Source organism: Meriones unguiculatus, chromosome 18 (assembly GCF_030254825.1).
Source record: "Meriones unguiculatus strain TT.TT164.6M chromosome 18, Bangor_MerUng_6.1, whole genome shotgun sequence".
NCBI classification, from domain to species: Eukaryota; Metazoa; Chordata; class Mammalia; order Rodentia; family Muridae; genus Meriones; species Meriones unguiculatus.
Window position 1 is genome coordinate 54806107 of NC_083365.1, and position 18131 is coordinate 54824237.

Consider the following 18131-nt stretch of genomic DNA (forward strand, 5'->3'; position numbering starts at 1 on the left):
CACACACACACACACACATACACACACACACACACGCACGAGTGTGGAGGTGATTGTTATGATATGCTAGTACGTTTTAAGGTGTATTTCCATTTTGTGGACTCGTTATATGGGCGTGCCGATCATATTTCCAGGCATTTAAATTATTTTGGGGTCCTCCTATTAAACACAGCCTGTTGGCTTCATTAAATTTTCAAGATAAAGGACTATAAGTGGAATTGCTAAGGAAAACGTAACGTTTTGTTGTTGTTGTTGTTGTTGTTTTTGGTTTTTAAGTTTTTTGTTTTTTGATTTTTTTGTTTGTTTGTTTGTTTTAGTCCTTTCAAAATCATTCCCAGACTCCAGGAGTTTCTTCATTCACCCTTGCCTAGGATCACAGCCTTTACAAAGCTTCTTAGAATGCCCAGCCCCAGCCATCCCAGCCACACCCTTTCTGGCCCTTGATACTATTTAAATCTCATCCATTTTTTGCCAACCAGCTCAGTTTGAGATTCTCAGTTTTATTTTCTCTTAGCCTAAGTGATGTCTCATAGAAGATTCTGAGCGAGGGAAGGAAAATGTAGAGGGTGAGCATCATCCAGGGAGGGGTGTATGAGAGAGATATGAGAATGGGCTCCAGAGACAGGCTGACAGCTACCCTGAGGTGCAGTGTAGAGCAATGGGACACTTGTATCTGAGTGCTGGCCTGTCTGTCGCTGTCCATTCCGGCTCTGAGTTGGATTCTTTGTCCTGCGGGTCACCCTGGGTGAGCGCAGACAAAACTGTGCCTCACAGTGTGAAAAGTGCGAAGAGCCAGCCTGGGGCTTTTTCTCATATGAGGTGGAGACCAGTTGAGGGCAGAAAGACCTCTCCTGGAGCCTCTGAGCATCCCTGGTTGCTGCAGATGCAGTGAGGAAGCTTTGTCAGCCTTGACATGAGCAGAAACCCTGCATCCACTGGGCATCCTGTGTCAAAGGTCTAGATTTTTCCTTCCTATCTTTGTGGCCTTTAAAAAAATTTTAATTTTATTTTAAATTATGTGTATTTGGGTGTGGGGGTGTGCATATGAGTACCAGTCCTCACAGAGGCCATAGGCATTGGTCTGCTGGAGCTGGATTTGCAGGCAGCTGTAATGGCCCAGCCTGAGTGCTGGGAGCTGAACTGGGTCTTCTGCAAGAGCAGTGTATGTTCTTAGCCACTGAGCCACCTCTCCAGCCCCTTTATTCTTAATACATACAATGAGCAAATGTGCATTTTAAAAATGGCTTTCAGACTTAAATAATGTCAGGCTGTTCCAATAGACTTCAGAAATCTCCCTGATCAGGATGTTTGAGAAAGCAAGATTCTCTCCAGAAAACCTCTTCAGAGGCTCAGTTGAGCCCACAGGGTCCCCACGCATGTTGGGATTACAGAGGGTAGGGGTTGGGGGCCTCGTGCAGTCTGCAGAAGTTAGATGATTCAGCACCACCCTGTCCTACAGTCTGATGACTAGTAACCTACACAGCACGAGCAGGCTTTGCTACTTCACGTCTGTGTTCAGGGCTAAAGCTGGCCTGTCGGGAGCTGGACAGTAGCCTCCATGCCGGAGCAAGTGTGCATTGCCACACAGCGAGGTGGGGCTGCTGCAGAGCTCGCAAAGGCCGAGATGGAGGGCCGACAACAGGACACACTGCTGTTCCCGTGTTTGTTCCCCGTCTGGTCCACACTGACAATGACCTGAAGGAACGTAGGTTACTCTTCATGGCCACCGATTGTACAACAGTGGGTGAGATAAAGAAGGTTCAGGGTTAGGCAATTTCCTTAAGGCCACAAACTAACAGGTTTTCAGAACCGAGGGGTCACCCTGATCCTTCTGTAAGTTCAGAGGCCTCTCCAGACCCCTGGGGCTGCAAAGCCCAACCCCCCACTCTTTGGGTCAGGAGGTACTGATTTAGCTCACCTTACTCTCAGAAGGCCGTTTTTCTGTACAGTGCACTTGGGAGATGGTCCGTGGGATGCTGTCTGAAGCTGTTGATGAGGAGAAGGGGTGAAGGCCTGAAAGGATTCCCCGACTCCAGGAAGAGAGGGGTCTCGGGGAGACATTGTTTCAATCCCTAGCACTATGCACCAGGCAGCCTGGGAAGAAACTACCTTCCCCAACCCCAGAGTTGTCTCTGCTTCTACCACTTTCTCAGGATGGCTGTAAGACCAGGAATGTCACGTGACCGGTGGGTTAATTTGTTTGAGATTTTGCCACAGAAAACTACAGGAACTCAAGGAGCAGCCTGGCCGCTCTCAATGAAAAGCAGAATTACAGACAGCCCAGGATCAAAGACACCCTGAAGAGTGAGAGATTCTTTGGCTGGCTCTTTAGGGACTCGTAACACCCAAGGCTATCGATGAGATAGGAGAGGCCCGTTGAACACGGCAGCTGTCTTTCTTCTAATATCCGCTGGTCAGGTGGTCCACTCTCGTGCACAAGGAAGGCTGCTTCTTCAGGAATTGTCAGGGCGGACCTAAACTGTGATTGAGGGTACTGTGCATGTATTTCATTTGTGCCCTTTGCTGTCTTTTTCTGGAACTCAAATTTAAACATATAAATTTTCCCCAACAATAAATATAGAAAAGGAAATCATTTGCGCCCCCTCATGGCAAAAGTTAATCTAGCCCCTCCAGAGATATCCAGCATTTGCTTGGGGCCAGCAACTCATTGCACAGGTGGCCACCATCATTAATATTCACCTTGGCTGCTTGTTCTGTGGCCATGGGTCTAAGAGTATCCGGCACAGTAGAACTTCTCAGCCTTGGTGCACTGGTGTTTGGATGTGAGTTGTTCTCTCTAATAGAGGCTGAGCGTGCCTTACAGTATTTGACACCCTGCTAGCTACCCACTAGATGCCAGTAGCTGATTTGCCCCAAATAATAAGGACCCAATACTTTGAGCCATCCCAGGGGCACAAGGTGGTCCTTCATGTTGTCGACCACTCTAAATCATAGCCACTTTGCAAACAGTGATATTGGTCAGAAGGCCGCTATGAGGTGGCGAGGGCACTTCCACACAGTCCCTTCATAATTACTGGTACCAACCTCAGTGCATCGTCAACAGGGTTCTAGGAACTTACTGTTTTAAAAAAATGAATGGCTAAACACTTCATGTTCAAACATGTTTCATGATATTGCTTATAATTCCTAAAGTGTGAAACACTAAATATATATATATTATTGTTGTTTATAAAGCCTGGTACAGAACACTATGCACTCATGAAAAACAGCCATGTAAATATATGTCTAATAGTGCGAGCAGCTCTCCTAGTCATGCCTTTAGCCTCGCCTGTAAGATGTCTTCAGGCCCCTCAGAGGCTGTTACATACAGAAGGGTTCATAAGCACATGGGTAAAGCAGGTCGAATTCAAAACAATGTGAGGGCTGAGGAAGTGGCTCCGCTGGTAGAACGCTTACTGTGTAAGCAAAGGATCTGCTTTTCATTCCAGAATTGTGTGCAAAGCTAGGTGCCGTGGCACACAGCCAGAATCCCAGCACCTCGGAGGGCAGAGTGAAGGGCATTGGACCTGGGTTCAAATCCTGCATCTCCCACTTACCGCACACATTCCTTCACTTCTGTGAGTCTCAGAGGCTTATACTACCCCTTACTCAGTAAGCTCTTAGAGTGAGCTAGGTAGACGTCATCAGAACAGCATCCTGTAATCTTGGCCGTTACGCCAAGCCCTTCTCACAACCCTCACAACTGCCCCATGACTGAAAGTCCCTGTTACAACAGGCACGAGAGATTTTCATCTTCTGGACAGGAAGAACCAAAACGACTTTGTAAGATTGGTGGGAAGAAGAAAGAAGATAATGTATGTTAAACATTTAGTGCAGTCCCTAGGATACAGCAAGCACACAATGAAAGCGTGTAGGTGGCGCTGCTTGGCCCATGCTTTATTTATTTATTTATTTATTTATTTATTTATTTATTTATTTATTTATCTATTTATCTATTTGTTTGTTTGTTTGTTTGTTTAATGAATGAATGGCCATGCTAGCAAAAAAAAAAAAAAATTGCAAAACTACCGATTTTCCCCGATGTCTCTCCTGACTGGCTTCTCCTGAACACCTTCCTGTCCATCGCCCTCTTTACTATTTAGTTGAGGTGTCCCTGTTCTCATGGAGCTTTGTACAATAAGAGCCTCTAGTTTTGCATGTGATATATTGCCCAGTCTCAGAGCTCCTGGCGAGTGAGCAGCTGCTTCCCAAACCGTTGCCTGCAAAGAGTCGTTTTGCATTTCCCTCTGACATCGGAGGTCACCTGGCAAGATGAGGTAGCTGTGCCCAGCCTCTGTCCTGATGGTGGGGAGGCCTTCTGAGCTAATGGTGGCTAATGTTCTTTCTTTGTCCTTCTTTCTGTCCCCCTCTGCAGGACGCCTTTGTGGAACTCTATGGTCCCAGCATGCGGCCTCTGTTTGATCTCTCCTGGCTGTCCCTGAAGACCCTGCTCAGCCTGGCCCTGGTGGGGGCCTGCATCACTCTGGGTGCCTACCTGGGCCACAAGTGAGGTCCACGAACCTGCCCCAAACAAATATGCAAATATGCAAAAGGTTCACTAAAGCAGTAGAGATAATATGCATTACCAACTATGTACCATGAAACAAAGGTGTGATCTTTTTGTAAAAGCAGAACACACACACACACACACACACACACACACACACATGCACACATTCAGGCAAACAGTCGAATCAGCTATTTACTGCCAAAGGGAAATATCATTTATTTTTTACATTATTTAGGAGGAAAAAAATGATTTATTTATTTAAGACAGCTCCATTGAAACTCCAGGCTTTGAAGACCCTACCAGGAATTGCCGAGAACCATGGTGGCTCCACCTGCTGGCCTGTGCCTGTGAACACAGATCTGTTTTCCGTATTGACCGGACTGGCCCAGCATCAAAAGAGCAAATGGCACCGGACCCTGACTGCTGGGGAAGCCGGTTGTCTGGCTGCTGGGATCTGTGGAGAAGGCTTCAATGAAATCTATATTCGCTGGCCCTGGGGACTGGGGAACTGGAGGAGGCAGGTGCCTCCTAGGAAGTCTGGTCTTCCTTGAACTGGAGAGGGGACTTTGTATGTGACTCCCATGGTACATACCCAGCCAGAGGACAAAGGCTGGGAACTTCCAATGGACTTGGTACCCGCTGAGACTTCCCCACTGAAGGACAGTGATGGGAAAATGCCCTTAAACCACAGGAAATTATTTTTTTAAGCTACCAATTGTGCCGAGAAGCGTTTTAGCAGTTTATACAGTATCATCCAGTACCTTAAGCCCTGATTGTAGATATGCATATATTTTGGATACACCCCATCCTTCCTCCAATACTCATCTGTCTGAGTAGGAAACAGAGGCTTCTGGATTTGAGGAAGTGGACGTGTGGTGACTTCTTCATCGTCAGGAAGAATGGGGTCACCCAGAGCTTCGGGCAGCTACAAGTGCCTGCTTTCAGGAGACCATCATCTGCAGAACCTCCCTGCAGCTTGGCCACAAGGCCTCAGCCTGGCCAAGCGTGGCCCTCACCAGCCTACACACGGGGCTCAGAACAGAGCAGTTGGTCTCTGAATGTCTGGAAGCCGGCAGAGCTCAGACTTGCACAGTAAGAAGGAGCAATAGTGAGACTCGCTGCCCTCCAGGCAGGCCTGCTCCCCTCACGCCCTCCAGGCAGGCCTGCTTTGTCTGGAGCGGGAGAGACACCTTTCCTAAGACACTTGCTCCTGCAAAGAAGAGAAAGCAGGCTCAGTGCTTGTCCTGCCAGAGGGCGTGGTAAGGGCAGGGACAACACCCCCCCCACACACACAAAAGCCTGTGGCCCTCCAGGCAGCCATGAGCACCTGTTAGCAGTGGTCTGTCACGTTTAAGGCAGGGCTTTAAGTTACCTTGGGGAGGGTCATAAGTCCTAAGGAAGCCCTGAAGCGAGGTTCAAGGATTCAATGACCCACGTCTATGGAATCACATATAAACATCATCTTGTTGTAGCTCGGTTTTATTTGAAAACCTGACAGAGGGAATAAAAGGCTTCAGGTATGTATGGAGTGTGGAGATTACCCATACATCCTGGAGCCAAAAAAAAAAAAAGGAAATTTATAGAGGAATAAGAAAAGAAGTAAAATATCCAGCTAATGAAAGGGGAAACTCTTCTTCCCAAGTTTAGAATTAGCATGGAGACATTTGTGGAGTAACTTCGTGGCATTATCACGCTCTGTTCCATTCATCTGTGTTAACTTTGGAATGTAACATTCAGTGTTTATTACTGTGGTTGATATTTCAAAAGCTGCTTTCAAAAAGAATACATGCATCTCAGCGTTTTTTAAAAAATTGTATTTAGTTTTGACCTCCAGAGTTTTTGTTAGTAACACAAACAAAAAAGATAATTTTTCCGTTTGAGATATTTGTCTCTTGATTCCTCAAAAGCATTTCTGAAAACGTGGGGAAAGCCTGAAAGAGATGAGGGGGGCTGAGAGAACCTGGGTTTCATTGCCCCCTCAGCTGTGTTGCTTGAACTCACTTCTCTGCCTGGATACACCCCACCCCCACTCCACGGGATTGCTTATTGTGATAGATATAGCTGTTGTTCATTTGACCTTGTTTCTTCAAGGTTTAATTGTCCCCCGACGATTCAGCATTTAACTCAAGTTACTTAGGATTACATGCATGTTTGGATAAACCCATGAGGTTCATTCTGTTGGAAATCCAGATGGGAAACAAGGCAAAGGGTTAGAATCTGGCTATGGTGGTTGGGCCTTCAGAGAGTTGCTTTGTAGATGCATCAGGAGCCCTCTTGCCCCCCTCCTCTGGGCCTGCAAGAGCAGGATAGCCAGACCTCCCAGTAGGTTTCAGAGAACAGTATGAGCAGAACTTTTCAAGTTATTCTAACTTTTAAGCAAAATGTTATCCTATGAAAGGTTTACATTCTCCACGTGATGAATATGGAATAACAAACCCTGTGCTGCTATCCCGCCAAGATAATTGCAATGGAGTCAGTTTGCAGTAAGCGCCAAGTGGCGGGCTCCTTCAAGCTGCTTTTAGAAGTAACGATGAAGAACATAGACAATTTAAATATAAAACCTGTTTCTCTTTTGTTTTTGTTGTTATTGTTCAAACTGGGATTTGTAGAGTATTTGAAAAAATGTATATATATATATATGAGGAAGAAGAAAAGAAGAAGAAGAAGAAGAAGAAGAAGAAGAAGAAGAAGAAGAAGAAGAAGAAGAAGAAGAAGAAGAAGAAGAAGAAGGTGGTCATAGGATTCCTTCAGGTGTGGGGTTTTGTTTCTGATTTGAATGGCAAATTCGCCAGTCACTGGACCCAGAACTGGACAGTATTGTGGCAGCACTTGCTCTAAGAGTAGTCGATTGTTCGTTTTTCTTGTTAAAAACATGTTAGGTGCAAAGAGTATATAGAGAAGCCTTGACTAACCTTTTTCTTCCTCCTCGTTAAAAAACAGTCTCTATTATTTTACAGTCAGGCAACAGAGAGCTGTCCCCATACATTTCATATTAAGAAGGGTTTCACACCCGAATTTCAATTCCTCCATAAGCTTTGGAATCTTCTCTGCGTCAGTCAAAAGCATCAGAGACAGCTGACGAGGGGAAGAGCACCCCAGCTCCTCCCAGGGCTCTGCTGCTCACCCTGGCAATCTGAAAGAGAGATTAAAAAAAAATGGGAGACGTTCATCTCCAGGGATTTCTTAGGGGCTGACCACGTGTGCAGGTTTGAGATTTCTACAGCAGCCACAGTTAAGGAGGCACGTTCATGTAGTTCAAAGAAAACCCTCCATCTTGCCCGGCTTGCTTGTCTCTGCATGTTCGGGTGTGGCCTTCATTCATACACACATTTTTTTCACTGGCATATACTTTTATTTATTACATCTAAAAGCCTCACTGTGTCTGGGGGGGAGGGGGAAGGGGAAGCAGGGTTTACAAAGTGCTTATAAACTCAGAAGGGTTACATAATCAGGACTGAATGTCGGTAGTGGGTTCATTATCCACATGCCTAGCTTCCACACTTAATAGCATAGGCAGAATTGGGAATAGTCTGTATTTGTAATCAAACCTAGACTAAAAAAACTCATAAATGTGAGCCTCAACTCTAACTGTGCTTTCAAGGTGGCGGTGTCTTTATACTTCCTTATCACCTATGGTCAGAAATGTGCACCTAACCTATCAGGAAAAAATAACAGGAAAGGGTTGAAATATAAGCCAGCCTATGGAAATGAGGGAGCTGCTAAAGTTCTATTCTGATTCTTATTCTATGGTGTCTATTGCAGCTCAGACAAATATGGTTACACACTTTTTAAGAAATACAATTCTACATTGTCAGGCCCATGAAGGCTCTAATCAGATCTGTATTGTTGCCCAATTTGGATCTTTCAGGGATTTTTCTATGCCATTAGTATAGGGACAAAGGACATTTGTTATGAGGCGGGAGAGAGGAAGAATCTTAAATGAGTACAACATTCTCCACATTGGACCAGGGTATGAAGGTCTTTAGCAAAATCAGAACTGTGGGTAATGAGGGACTCTTTTGGGGCTCGATGTTACGTTCCTCTGAAGGCTTTTTGCAAGTAAACTCTATGGTACATTTAGATTCCAGGGACACTGACAGAGTTCGAAGTCTGGCTTCATACAATAGCATATGTTTCAAGTTGGTTATGGCTAATGAGTGTTTAAGCAGTAAGTTTGACATTTTAACCAACGGGATATTTAAACAACAACCTTCCAGTTGGTAAAGACATCTGTTTCTCAATGTTTATTATACACAGTGTAGAAAAAAAAATAGGTAAGATTGAATTAAGTAAAACAGTGAGAGTGACTTAGGTAAACGAATGTAGCCGTCCCTTAACCTTACCCAGGGAGTCCTCCAGTCCTCTACAGACACCTCCGTGTTGTGCATCTCACCAGGCACAAAGAAAAGCAGGTGAAGGGCAGATGGTACCTTAGCGTCTCATCATGGATATCCAAGAAAAAGAGCCCAAAGCCAGTGTTTGGTGCCCCAAGTTCAGAGCAGGAGACAGAACAAGTCGTGGAAGATGGAAAAGCCAGCTCATCAGGAATCCTGGGAATGCCACTGTGCCACGCGGCTATGCCACCACGCCTGCACCTTCCCACTTGGCCCTCCAGCTGGCCCACATCTTTAAGTTCTTCCCTCCGAGATAACATCTGAAGGACTGATGGCATATTCAGGCTCCTTTAAGAGACACTTTCCTTTGGGGGGGGGGAGTTGTTTATTATAATATCTTCTTAAGTTTTCAACTAAAGTTTGCTTTGGCTTCAGTTATATTGGGGTTATTTTTTAAATAAAGTAATGTACAAATAAGTGTTTTTTGTATTGAAAGCTTTGTTATCAAGATTTTCATACTTTTATCCATGGCTGCTTTTAAGGTTGATACTTTTAGGTGTGGCTGATCCCTACAGCACTGTACATACAAAAATATATATAAGTGTACTTTGCATAGTTAAGGTAAAGTAAGTCTCAAGTTGGCTACCATTAAATATACTGGCACTTGGTTTGTGTTGTTGGAAAACATTACATTGCCATTAAACTCCCCATGTCTGTCTAAAGAAAAATAAAGTGCAGCGTGCAGCATCTTTTGTCCTCTGGAACTGTTTATAACATGCTAACATGGCTGTGCCTGCCACTTGTCATTATCAAAGAAGCTTTTGGAAAGCCTTCTTAACAAGCCTCTAGGACCATCATGAAAGAGTTCTAAGGAAGTCCTTGGAGACCAGGTGAAGGGATTGCCTTACTAGCGAAAGGACCTTAGTAAGAACACTTTTTGTTTCTTGGCTGCTAGTTACCTGCGCTGGTTCAGGATGGAGCAGCCATGAATTGCTTGAGAGAATTCCTGCTGCTGTTTGGTTAGTTTTTTCATATGATGGGGATCCCAGCCTCCACTCCTGTCCTATTTTCACTGCTCTTACTGTAACAAAATATTCGGACAAAAAGCAACTTAGGAGAAAAAGGATTTAAGATCACAATTCTAAGTTATAGGCTATCATGGCAGAGAAGCTGAGGCCATAAGAGCATAAGACAGCTCGTCACATCATAGCCACAGTCAACAGAGGAAGGCTGAAGATGTGCATGCTTGTGCTGGGCTCAGTTTCCTCTTCACAGTTCATGACCCTCTGCCTCAAGAATGGTGTTCCCCACACTAATCTGGGTCTTCCAACATCAAGTAACTTAAGAGAATTCCCCCATAGACATGTCCATAGACCAACCCATTATAGACAATCCCTCAAGGGGATTCTTCCCAATTGATTCTGGGTTATATCAACCAGAGAATTAAATCTAACTATCACCATGCCACAGTATGAAATGTTATATGAAAAGGTAAGAAGCTGAAAGCTACATTCTGAAGCTAATATTATAAAACAACCAAAACCAACACTTGCGTTAGAGTATAAGTTATAAGAGACTCAGTGTTTCTTAATTATATTTGGGTCCTGATATTTTAAGCCTCAACTGTACAAATTTTAAACCTTCAACTTGACTCAAAGGCCTGTGGTGGTTAACATCTGTTTAAAATCTACTGGATATAAAGCCATGCAAAGGCTATCACCTGTTCTGACACCTCAAAAAGGAGGAATTGCCTTTTCCTATACCATAAAGAGGACTGAGATACAGAAGATACAGTACCCTCGTGTTCTCAGTTACCACAAGGTAGAATCCTTCTTCTTTTCCAATGACCTGATCTCCAGGCTGAGGCACACAGAGCCATGGGGTAGCAGCCACCTTTCTGAGCAGGCCCAACACTTGAGATGTTTACAGGACTTGTCATGTCGTGGCTTTTCTTCATAAAAGTATCTTCCCAACAATAGCCCTGAGGCCAGACATGTTCTCACCCACCTCCTCCTTTTCAGTCATCTGTCACTCACCTGCTCTCTCTCCAGACCCTACCTGGAGATGCTTGCTGATGTGCTTGCTGATGTGCTAGGCGGAGCACCAGACAGGCAAACTCACATGATCAGCTCGTGTGGCAAGCACTCTATCTGCTGAGCCATCTCACTGGTCCAGTTCATCGATTCTCTTTCAGAAAGAGACAAGCAGGCAAAATAAATGACACCACAACAAATGAATGGCTGGAATGCGGGGGACATGTTTTGGTTGTGTTTGTGGTTTTTGCTTGTTTGTTGCATGCTTATTTGTTTATTTATTTACTTATTTATAATTGTGTGTGACTGGGTGTTTTGCTTGCATGCATATCTGTGTACCGTGTGTGTGGCTGGAGTTCACAGAAGCCAGAGGAGGTCCTAAGGACCTCCTTATCACAGATGGTTATGAGCCATGTGGGTGCTCGAATACAAACCCATCTCCTCTGGAAGATCAGCCAGTGCTCATAACCACTGAGCCCTATCTCCATGGTTTTCAGACAGCTACTGGGGGAGTCCCCGCACTTTTTAAACCCTCTACAAAGTCCGTGCCGAATTACCCAAGCGCTTTCCTAGGAGTCATCATTACTTCATGGACAGGCCATAAATTATATTATCTAAGGAAGTTCTGACATGGAACTTAAGACTAATTTCCTTAAAAAAAAAACTTTAAAAATGAATTAATATCTTTACCAACTATTTACATTTAAATTTCAAAAATTATTGTCAACAGAAATGTATGGTAGTGGCTTTTGCCTTTCTGACATCCTTAGGTGGCACACGAGATGACTTAATGGAAGGCCCCTCTTTGGAAGTCCAGGTCCCTCTGCACTCCATAATAAGCCTCTAGCAGCAAACACAACCCAGCAGGGCAGGGCTTGCATGCGTAACTGACTTTACCAGCACCCAGGAAGTAGGTTGCTGGACAATAGTATTTGTAATAATTATTCAAAAAGTATATAGACACCATGATTAAAATCATTTAAATAAGTGGTGTCAACTCTTATTGTCAGAAATATGAGAGACGAATCCAACGTAAATGTTAGCTTTTGAAAACATCATCAGGATAAAATGGGGAGGTAATGAAAATATTAACTGGAAGACAATGTCAAATGTGTAGGGTTTTTAGATAAATAAACTGTTTCTGCATTTCTTAAAGGGGATTAGTCTCAAGTCATACAATGCTTTTATGTACACAGAAAAATTATTACATTTTATTCGTGTGTGTGTGTGTGTGTGTGTGTGTATGTGTGTTAGATAACAGGACAATGTGCAGGAGTTAGTTCTCTTTTTCACCATGTAGGCCTGAAGGAATAAACACAGGCTGTCTGGTTTGGCAAAAAGCCCCTTTACCCACTGAACCATCTTACCAGCCCTGTTACACATGCTTTTACAGTGAGGAAATTGATTTGTTTGGCATTCCCAGTTGTGCTTACAGGAAGAGGTGAGAAGGAAATGGATTCAGGGTGATTACATTTTGTTGGCCCTCAAAATCTACATCTAGGTGTGAGTTGCATCTCAGATCTCTATTGCTCTGGTACCAAACATAGATGGCTGGCTAACCAGAATGGGAGATATGCCGTTCTGGGGGCATATCTGCCTCCTAGCACCAGCCATAAAGGACAGTGTAAACTACAGCAAACTACAGTCAATCTTCTCTGATAAGTTCCAGGAGAACCACTGACCCCTGACCCTTCAGCCGGAACAGCTAGATAGATGGTGGCAGCGTTTATTGCCCTAGAGAATGACAGAAAACTGTGGGTTGCATGAAGACCAGATCTGGTGAAGGATAGTCAATAGCCAACTGTCGGCCTGATTTAGGGGTACACCCGTGTAAATCCTAGCATGCTGGAGGAACATGGGACTCAGGGCTGGCCTGGGCTACATAGTGAGAGCTTGTCCAAAGAAACAGTCTATAGGTTGACTCTATCCTGTATCTTTCTCTCAAGCTGCAAATTTATGTACCCAACTAAATGTTCAGCAGCTCCTCTTGATCAATCTTTAAATGTGTTAATTTTAATATTATCCAAGCACAATTCTGATATAAGGCAGCAGGATAGTGGACCAGTGATGAAGGTTTATAGTTTTATGACAAATGGAGATTTAGAGAGAGAGAGAGAGAGAGAAAGAGAGAGAGGGTGAATGAGAGAGAGAGAGAGAGAGAGAGAGAGAGAAAGAAAAAGTATGGCCAGAGGCCTGTGATGATGTTTTATTGTGATTGTAATGTCATATTCTTTAAATACAACAAAATTCATAGAGTAGGTGTTATTATCACCAACTTTTAATCAATCAATACTTAGAATACTGAGGCTAAGGAGGCCTATTAGCTAAGGTAGATGAAATTACATTGCAAGATGTATGCACACTGAATGCAATGGGTTCTCATTATGATGAGTAAAGCCCAAAGTACAGCTGATAACTAAGATTAGAGAAAGAACGAGTGCCTGCAGCAGGCAAGGGGCACACAAAAGTTACTGTGAAAGCAGTGCCCTTTTAGACCACAATAAAGGAATTGGGTCATGGAGACTTACACATGAGCATCTTAGCCTTTCAAGGCTTCTAAAAGCCAGAGAGAACGGCCTTCTTCCCCTCTCACTGTTTGATTCCTGAATATGGAGTCACTGCAGCACCTCCTACTGGGTTCTGCTCCTTCACACTGAAAAGATGAAGCTTCATTTGGATGCACGTTATTTAAAAAATAAAATTCCTTAACCTGTGGTGTCTTCCTACTTCCACCTCTTTATCTAGCCCCCAAGGTTTGTGTCTTCTGAAGACTTAAAAAGACCTTTGTTCCTCTTTGATAAGTTACAGAATAGATCAGAAAACACTTGCCTCTCTTACCCTCTTTCCTATTGGAAGAGGGCTCTGATTTCTTTTTGTTATGTTTTTTTTTTTTGCTCAGTAATTTGCAGAATAAAGGCAAGAGTGAGGTTTCCCCTACTCTGTAAATACCCTTCCCTGATGTGTGTGTGTGTATTAGTGTGTGTTTATTAGTGTGTCTGTGTGTTAATGTATGTGCTTGTGTGTGTACTATTGTAATTGTTTCAGAATTCCATTGTGTTGTTTGCTACTTTTTAAAATGGGTGCAGCTGATTTCCTTTCTCACCTTATTTATCAACATCTGTGTCCTTTGTAACATCCTTAACCTATACTTCTTTCATTGTTAACGAAAGACCCAACTTAATACAGTGTTTTTGTCCATTTTGTCTTTTCTTTTCTACTGGACAATGACTCTTTCACATGATTTTAATTACAGAATCCTTTCAGGTTCTCCTACAGCTCCTCCAAAAAGCCAGAGAAAGAAAGACTCTGAAGGGGAACCATCAGAAACTCTGAAAGCGTAGCCAGGTGTTTGTGGCACATCCCTTTAATCCAGGCAGGGGTTGTTCTGTGGGTTCAAGGCCGGTCTGTCATAGAAAGTTTTAGAGCACCAAGGGCTGTATACAGGTGAGAACCTGTCAAGACAAAGTTTCAAGACCCTGAATGCCTTGCTTTTCCCTCCTTGCACACTAGAAGTCTATCTGCATAATTTTTACAGATGTCACGTGAGAGCATGGAGCCTGGGAGACAAAGAATAGTTTACTGTTCTCAATACTTGCAGGTACCAGAATAATTTGTCTTGTTAAGAAGGATCCATACATCCCAGTTTTACAGAGCAATGTGAAGAGAGGTAGGTGATACCCACAGACAGCATTGTAACACAGGACAGGAACTGTGACCTTATCATAGACAAGAAGCCTGTCTGCCCTCTGCTTGAGGGGAAACGTTGGCTCTGTCTTCTAAGGTAATTCCCTGGATGAATGTTTGTGAAACCCTGTGTGAGGCAAAGGGCAGCAAACGCTTTGCTTGTAGCCTCAACAAGAACAAAGGGATGTCCGCCCACAGTGAAACGGAATAAGCATGCCAGGCCACCAAGATGCTTAAGATAGGCAATACACACCTCTGGGATTTTCCCCTCAAAGATGAATGTCCTAGCTACAGCCTCAGCCCTGCACCATCCCAGTTCTTCTGTTTTGTTATTGACAAGTCCCAGTCTCTGACACAGCGAATCCATCAGTCTGATAGATATTGCTTTGACTCTAGACTGCAGGTTTCAAGGCTGTGCTTACTGAGTGTTCAGAGCTTGCAGTGCCTGGACCTGGGGATGTGTGGTTCAGGTGGTAGAATTCTTGGCTAGTTTGCATGAGATCTGGGTTCAGTACCCAGCACCACACAAACAAGAAATATGGTATGTGTCTGTAATCTTTGCACTCAAGATGTGAAAGCAAGAGAGTCAGAAGGTCAAGGCCAGCATGAGTTGTCTCAAAAAAAAAAAAAAATTCCGATGCCTGGAACTCAATCTACATTTCTAACCTGTAGTAAACTTCATGGGCCAATATCTCTTTAAAAGGATTATACCAGCTATGATCCTCATCCCCAGTTGAAGAGCTGCCTCCAGGCTGCTGATCATCATATACACCCTTGAATCTCCTCTGTTTGCCCACTTACCATTCCTGGCCCTGAATATTTGCTAACAACTCTGCTGTGGCCTATTAGGGGCCAATGTCAACATGTAACCTACACCTAAGACCCGGTCCTGTCTCAGCTTCTCCTTTCCATCCTTTCCCCATTTCCCGTATTGAATACTGTGGAGAGCCTGCATACATTCTGCTCATCTTGTGGGCTGATGAATGAAGTCTGTCATTCAAAATACACTTCTCAAATGTTGTCCTACCTGGAGGATGAGGAGACTAGACTCCAGGCGCATGGTATGAACAACATGCCCTCCCGTAAAGGAGCTCTGGTGCGGTATCTGGCACCTTTAACGAATAATCTATCTCAAACCGTTTCATGGATTCGTGGTGTTGAGGAAAGACTTGCTACTTAGATTTCTAAATGCCTTTTGAAATAGGTTGCTTGGGGTCAGTGCCTACAGGTAAACCACGCTCATGTCTCTCTTGAATGATGGCCTCACAGCCACATGCTTTTAGCATTTTCCAACAGTCTTTGTGTGTATTGCCCACAGAGCCTGGCCCCTCCATCTCAGACCCACAGGAAAAGCTGTGGCTGCTGCAGAGCTCACAAGTAGAGCATAGTGTGGGCTTTGATTCTCTATCCCAAGGGGATGGCCATTGCTTATGCCCATGTGGGACCTCTCAGCTGGAAAACAACAAGAGAAAATAAAGAACGGATGAAATATTTATAGAAAAATTATTTCTCACAAGCAGGCTTTTGTTCTAAAAGCTTTTAGAAATATAATTATTGTCTCCTTCTTGGGTTTTTCTGTTTTTAATATGAAACACTTTAAAGCACTGGTTTGATTTCCAGGAAGCAATAATCCATCGTTGCCTTGGGGTGGTGTTTAGGAAAGAAACTAGGTCTCAAAAGACAAAACGTTTCCATTGAAATTGCTCCTGGGGCTTCTTCAGTATTCTTGTATAATAAGGTTTCTGTCCCAGGGGCAGAGTGAGCCAAGCATCTTTCCTTTGGCACCTCCTGAAGAGTTTTTGTCCTATCAGAAACACAGCTTGACTCTTGGACTTACCCTCAACCTAGAGACTGTACCATCCCAACCCAAAGAGCCAGCTCTGGGACAGCACTGCCAAACCAAAAACAATATGTGAATCTCCTGTGTGATTTTCCTTTGCAGCAGTCACATTAAAGTTTTAGGCATAATCTCATGAAATTAAGCTTAACGATGTATTTTATCAAATTCAATATATCTCGTCCACCTATAGTATATCTGAAAATTGCTGAGACAGTTTGTATTCTTTTCTCACAATGTCTCACACAGCTGGTGGTGGCCATCTTGGAAGGCAGAGTGCTGCTTCTGCCTACTGAGCAACATGGCTGTGGCCTCTCCCTCCTCATGCTCCTCAGGTGTATTCTGGCTAGTTAAGTGGCTAAGGCAGGAACATCGTTTTACCTCCCCCCACGTCTCTTTGCAAAGCTTACTCTGATAGTTTATTGTTAGTTCTAAAGGGAAACCAGGTCTGAATTCTATCCAGTGGATGGACTTTTAGTCTAAACTGAAGCCAGTGAACCTCTGATATCAGATCAGGGTTTAAACTCCCACTCAAGCCAAAGAATTTGCCTCCCTAATCCCTTCTTTCTCACAAGTTCAATGGGGTGTGGTGGTTGTCAGACTATGCCCAAGCAGCCTCATGGAATTATGATGTAAAGATCAAAATAATGACTGTTAAGGCATTAGGGCAGCACATAAAATGAAAACCAACATGTAGAGGAATTTTAATTCAGAACATAGCTACTGTGGCAAGAGATCACATCCTGAAAATGTAGATCTATGTGATCTGGCTAGAATATAGAGGCACCTTTAATCCAAGGAGACAGAGGCAAGCAGATCTCTGAGTTCAAGGACAGCCTATCAAAGAGCAAATTTCGGGTAAAGAAAAACTTATGTCCAGGTGCAGTGGTACACACCTTTAATCCCATCACTCAGGAGACAGAAGCATGCAGATAGATTTCTGAGTTCCAGGCAGTTCTGTCAGGAGTCTGATTGAGTCAGTGAGTTAAGAGGCAGTGCAGTGGAGCTGAGTTCATGGCAGTTCAGTTCATGGAATTCACAGCCAATTTTTACCAAGAGGGTTTTACAGAGAGAAGCTGAAGAGAGAACAAGCTAGACACAGGTGAAGACAGGATGAGCCAGAGAACGAGAAGGAGCCAGAAGATTAGAACAGATTGCTAGAGTTAGTTTTGGGCCAAGCAGAACAATTCAGTGAGAACCTGAGAGAAGCCAGATTAAATAAATCAGTTTGGAGAGGAGTTTGAACCAGAAACAACTGAGTTGAACAGTCAGCCAGAATTCAGAAAGAACTAGAAAGAGAGAGCTTGTTCAGCAGTAAGTCTCAGTGCTGAAAACATTCAATGTCTAGATTAAATTGTATGGAAGCTAGAAACTTCCAAGACTAAGCCTAGGTTAGCAGACAGAGGTAGTCAGCCTCCGAGATGACAATTAAATCAGGAAAATAAAAGATACTTTTACAACAACATTATTTACTATTCCAAACCACTAAAAGTTGTGCAACTCCAGAAAACAATCAACCCACAATAGCTACAAAGATGAAGCAAAAATTCAAACAAAGGAATGAAGAACAAATTTCTGCAACTTTCCAGTGTCAACAATTTTCTTAACCAGTACCAAACCTTGACTTGTCATTTTTATTTACAGGGACAAAAGAAGGAGAGGTGGTGAGAATGATGAATGACCCTCTGGGATAATAAACAACTGTGGTCCTCAGAGCCAGGTACACATCACGG

The 18131-nt window shown here is 43.7% G+C and overlaps 1 protein-coding gene across 1 annotated transcript in view; it reads left to right on the forward strand.

Moving 5' to 3' along the window:
* Bcl2 (BCL2 apoptosis regulator) overlaps window positions 1-9591 on the forward strand; it is a 169816-nt gene extending 160225 nt beyond the window's left edge. The window contains exon 3 of the mRNA XM_021652406.2: window positions 4376-9591. Coding sequence (XP_021508081.2) covers window positions 4376-4510 — 135 coding nt within the window. The 3' untranslated portion in view covers window positions 4511-9591. The remainder of the gene's footprint in view (window positions 1-4375) is intronic.
* The last annotated feature ends 8540 nt before the right edge of the window (window positions 9592-18131 follow it).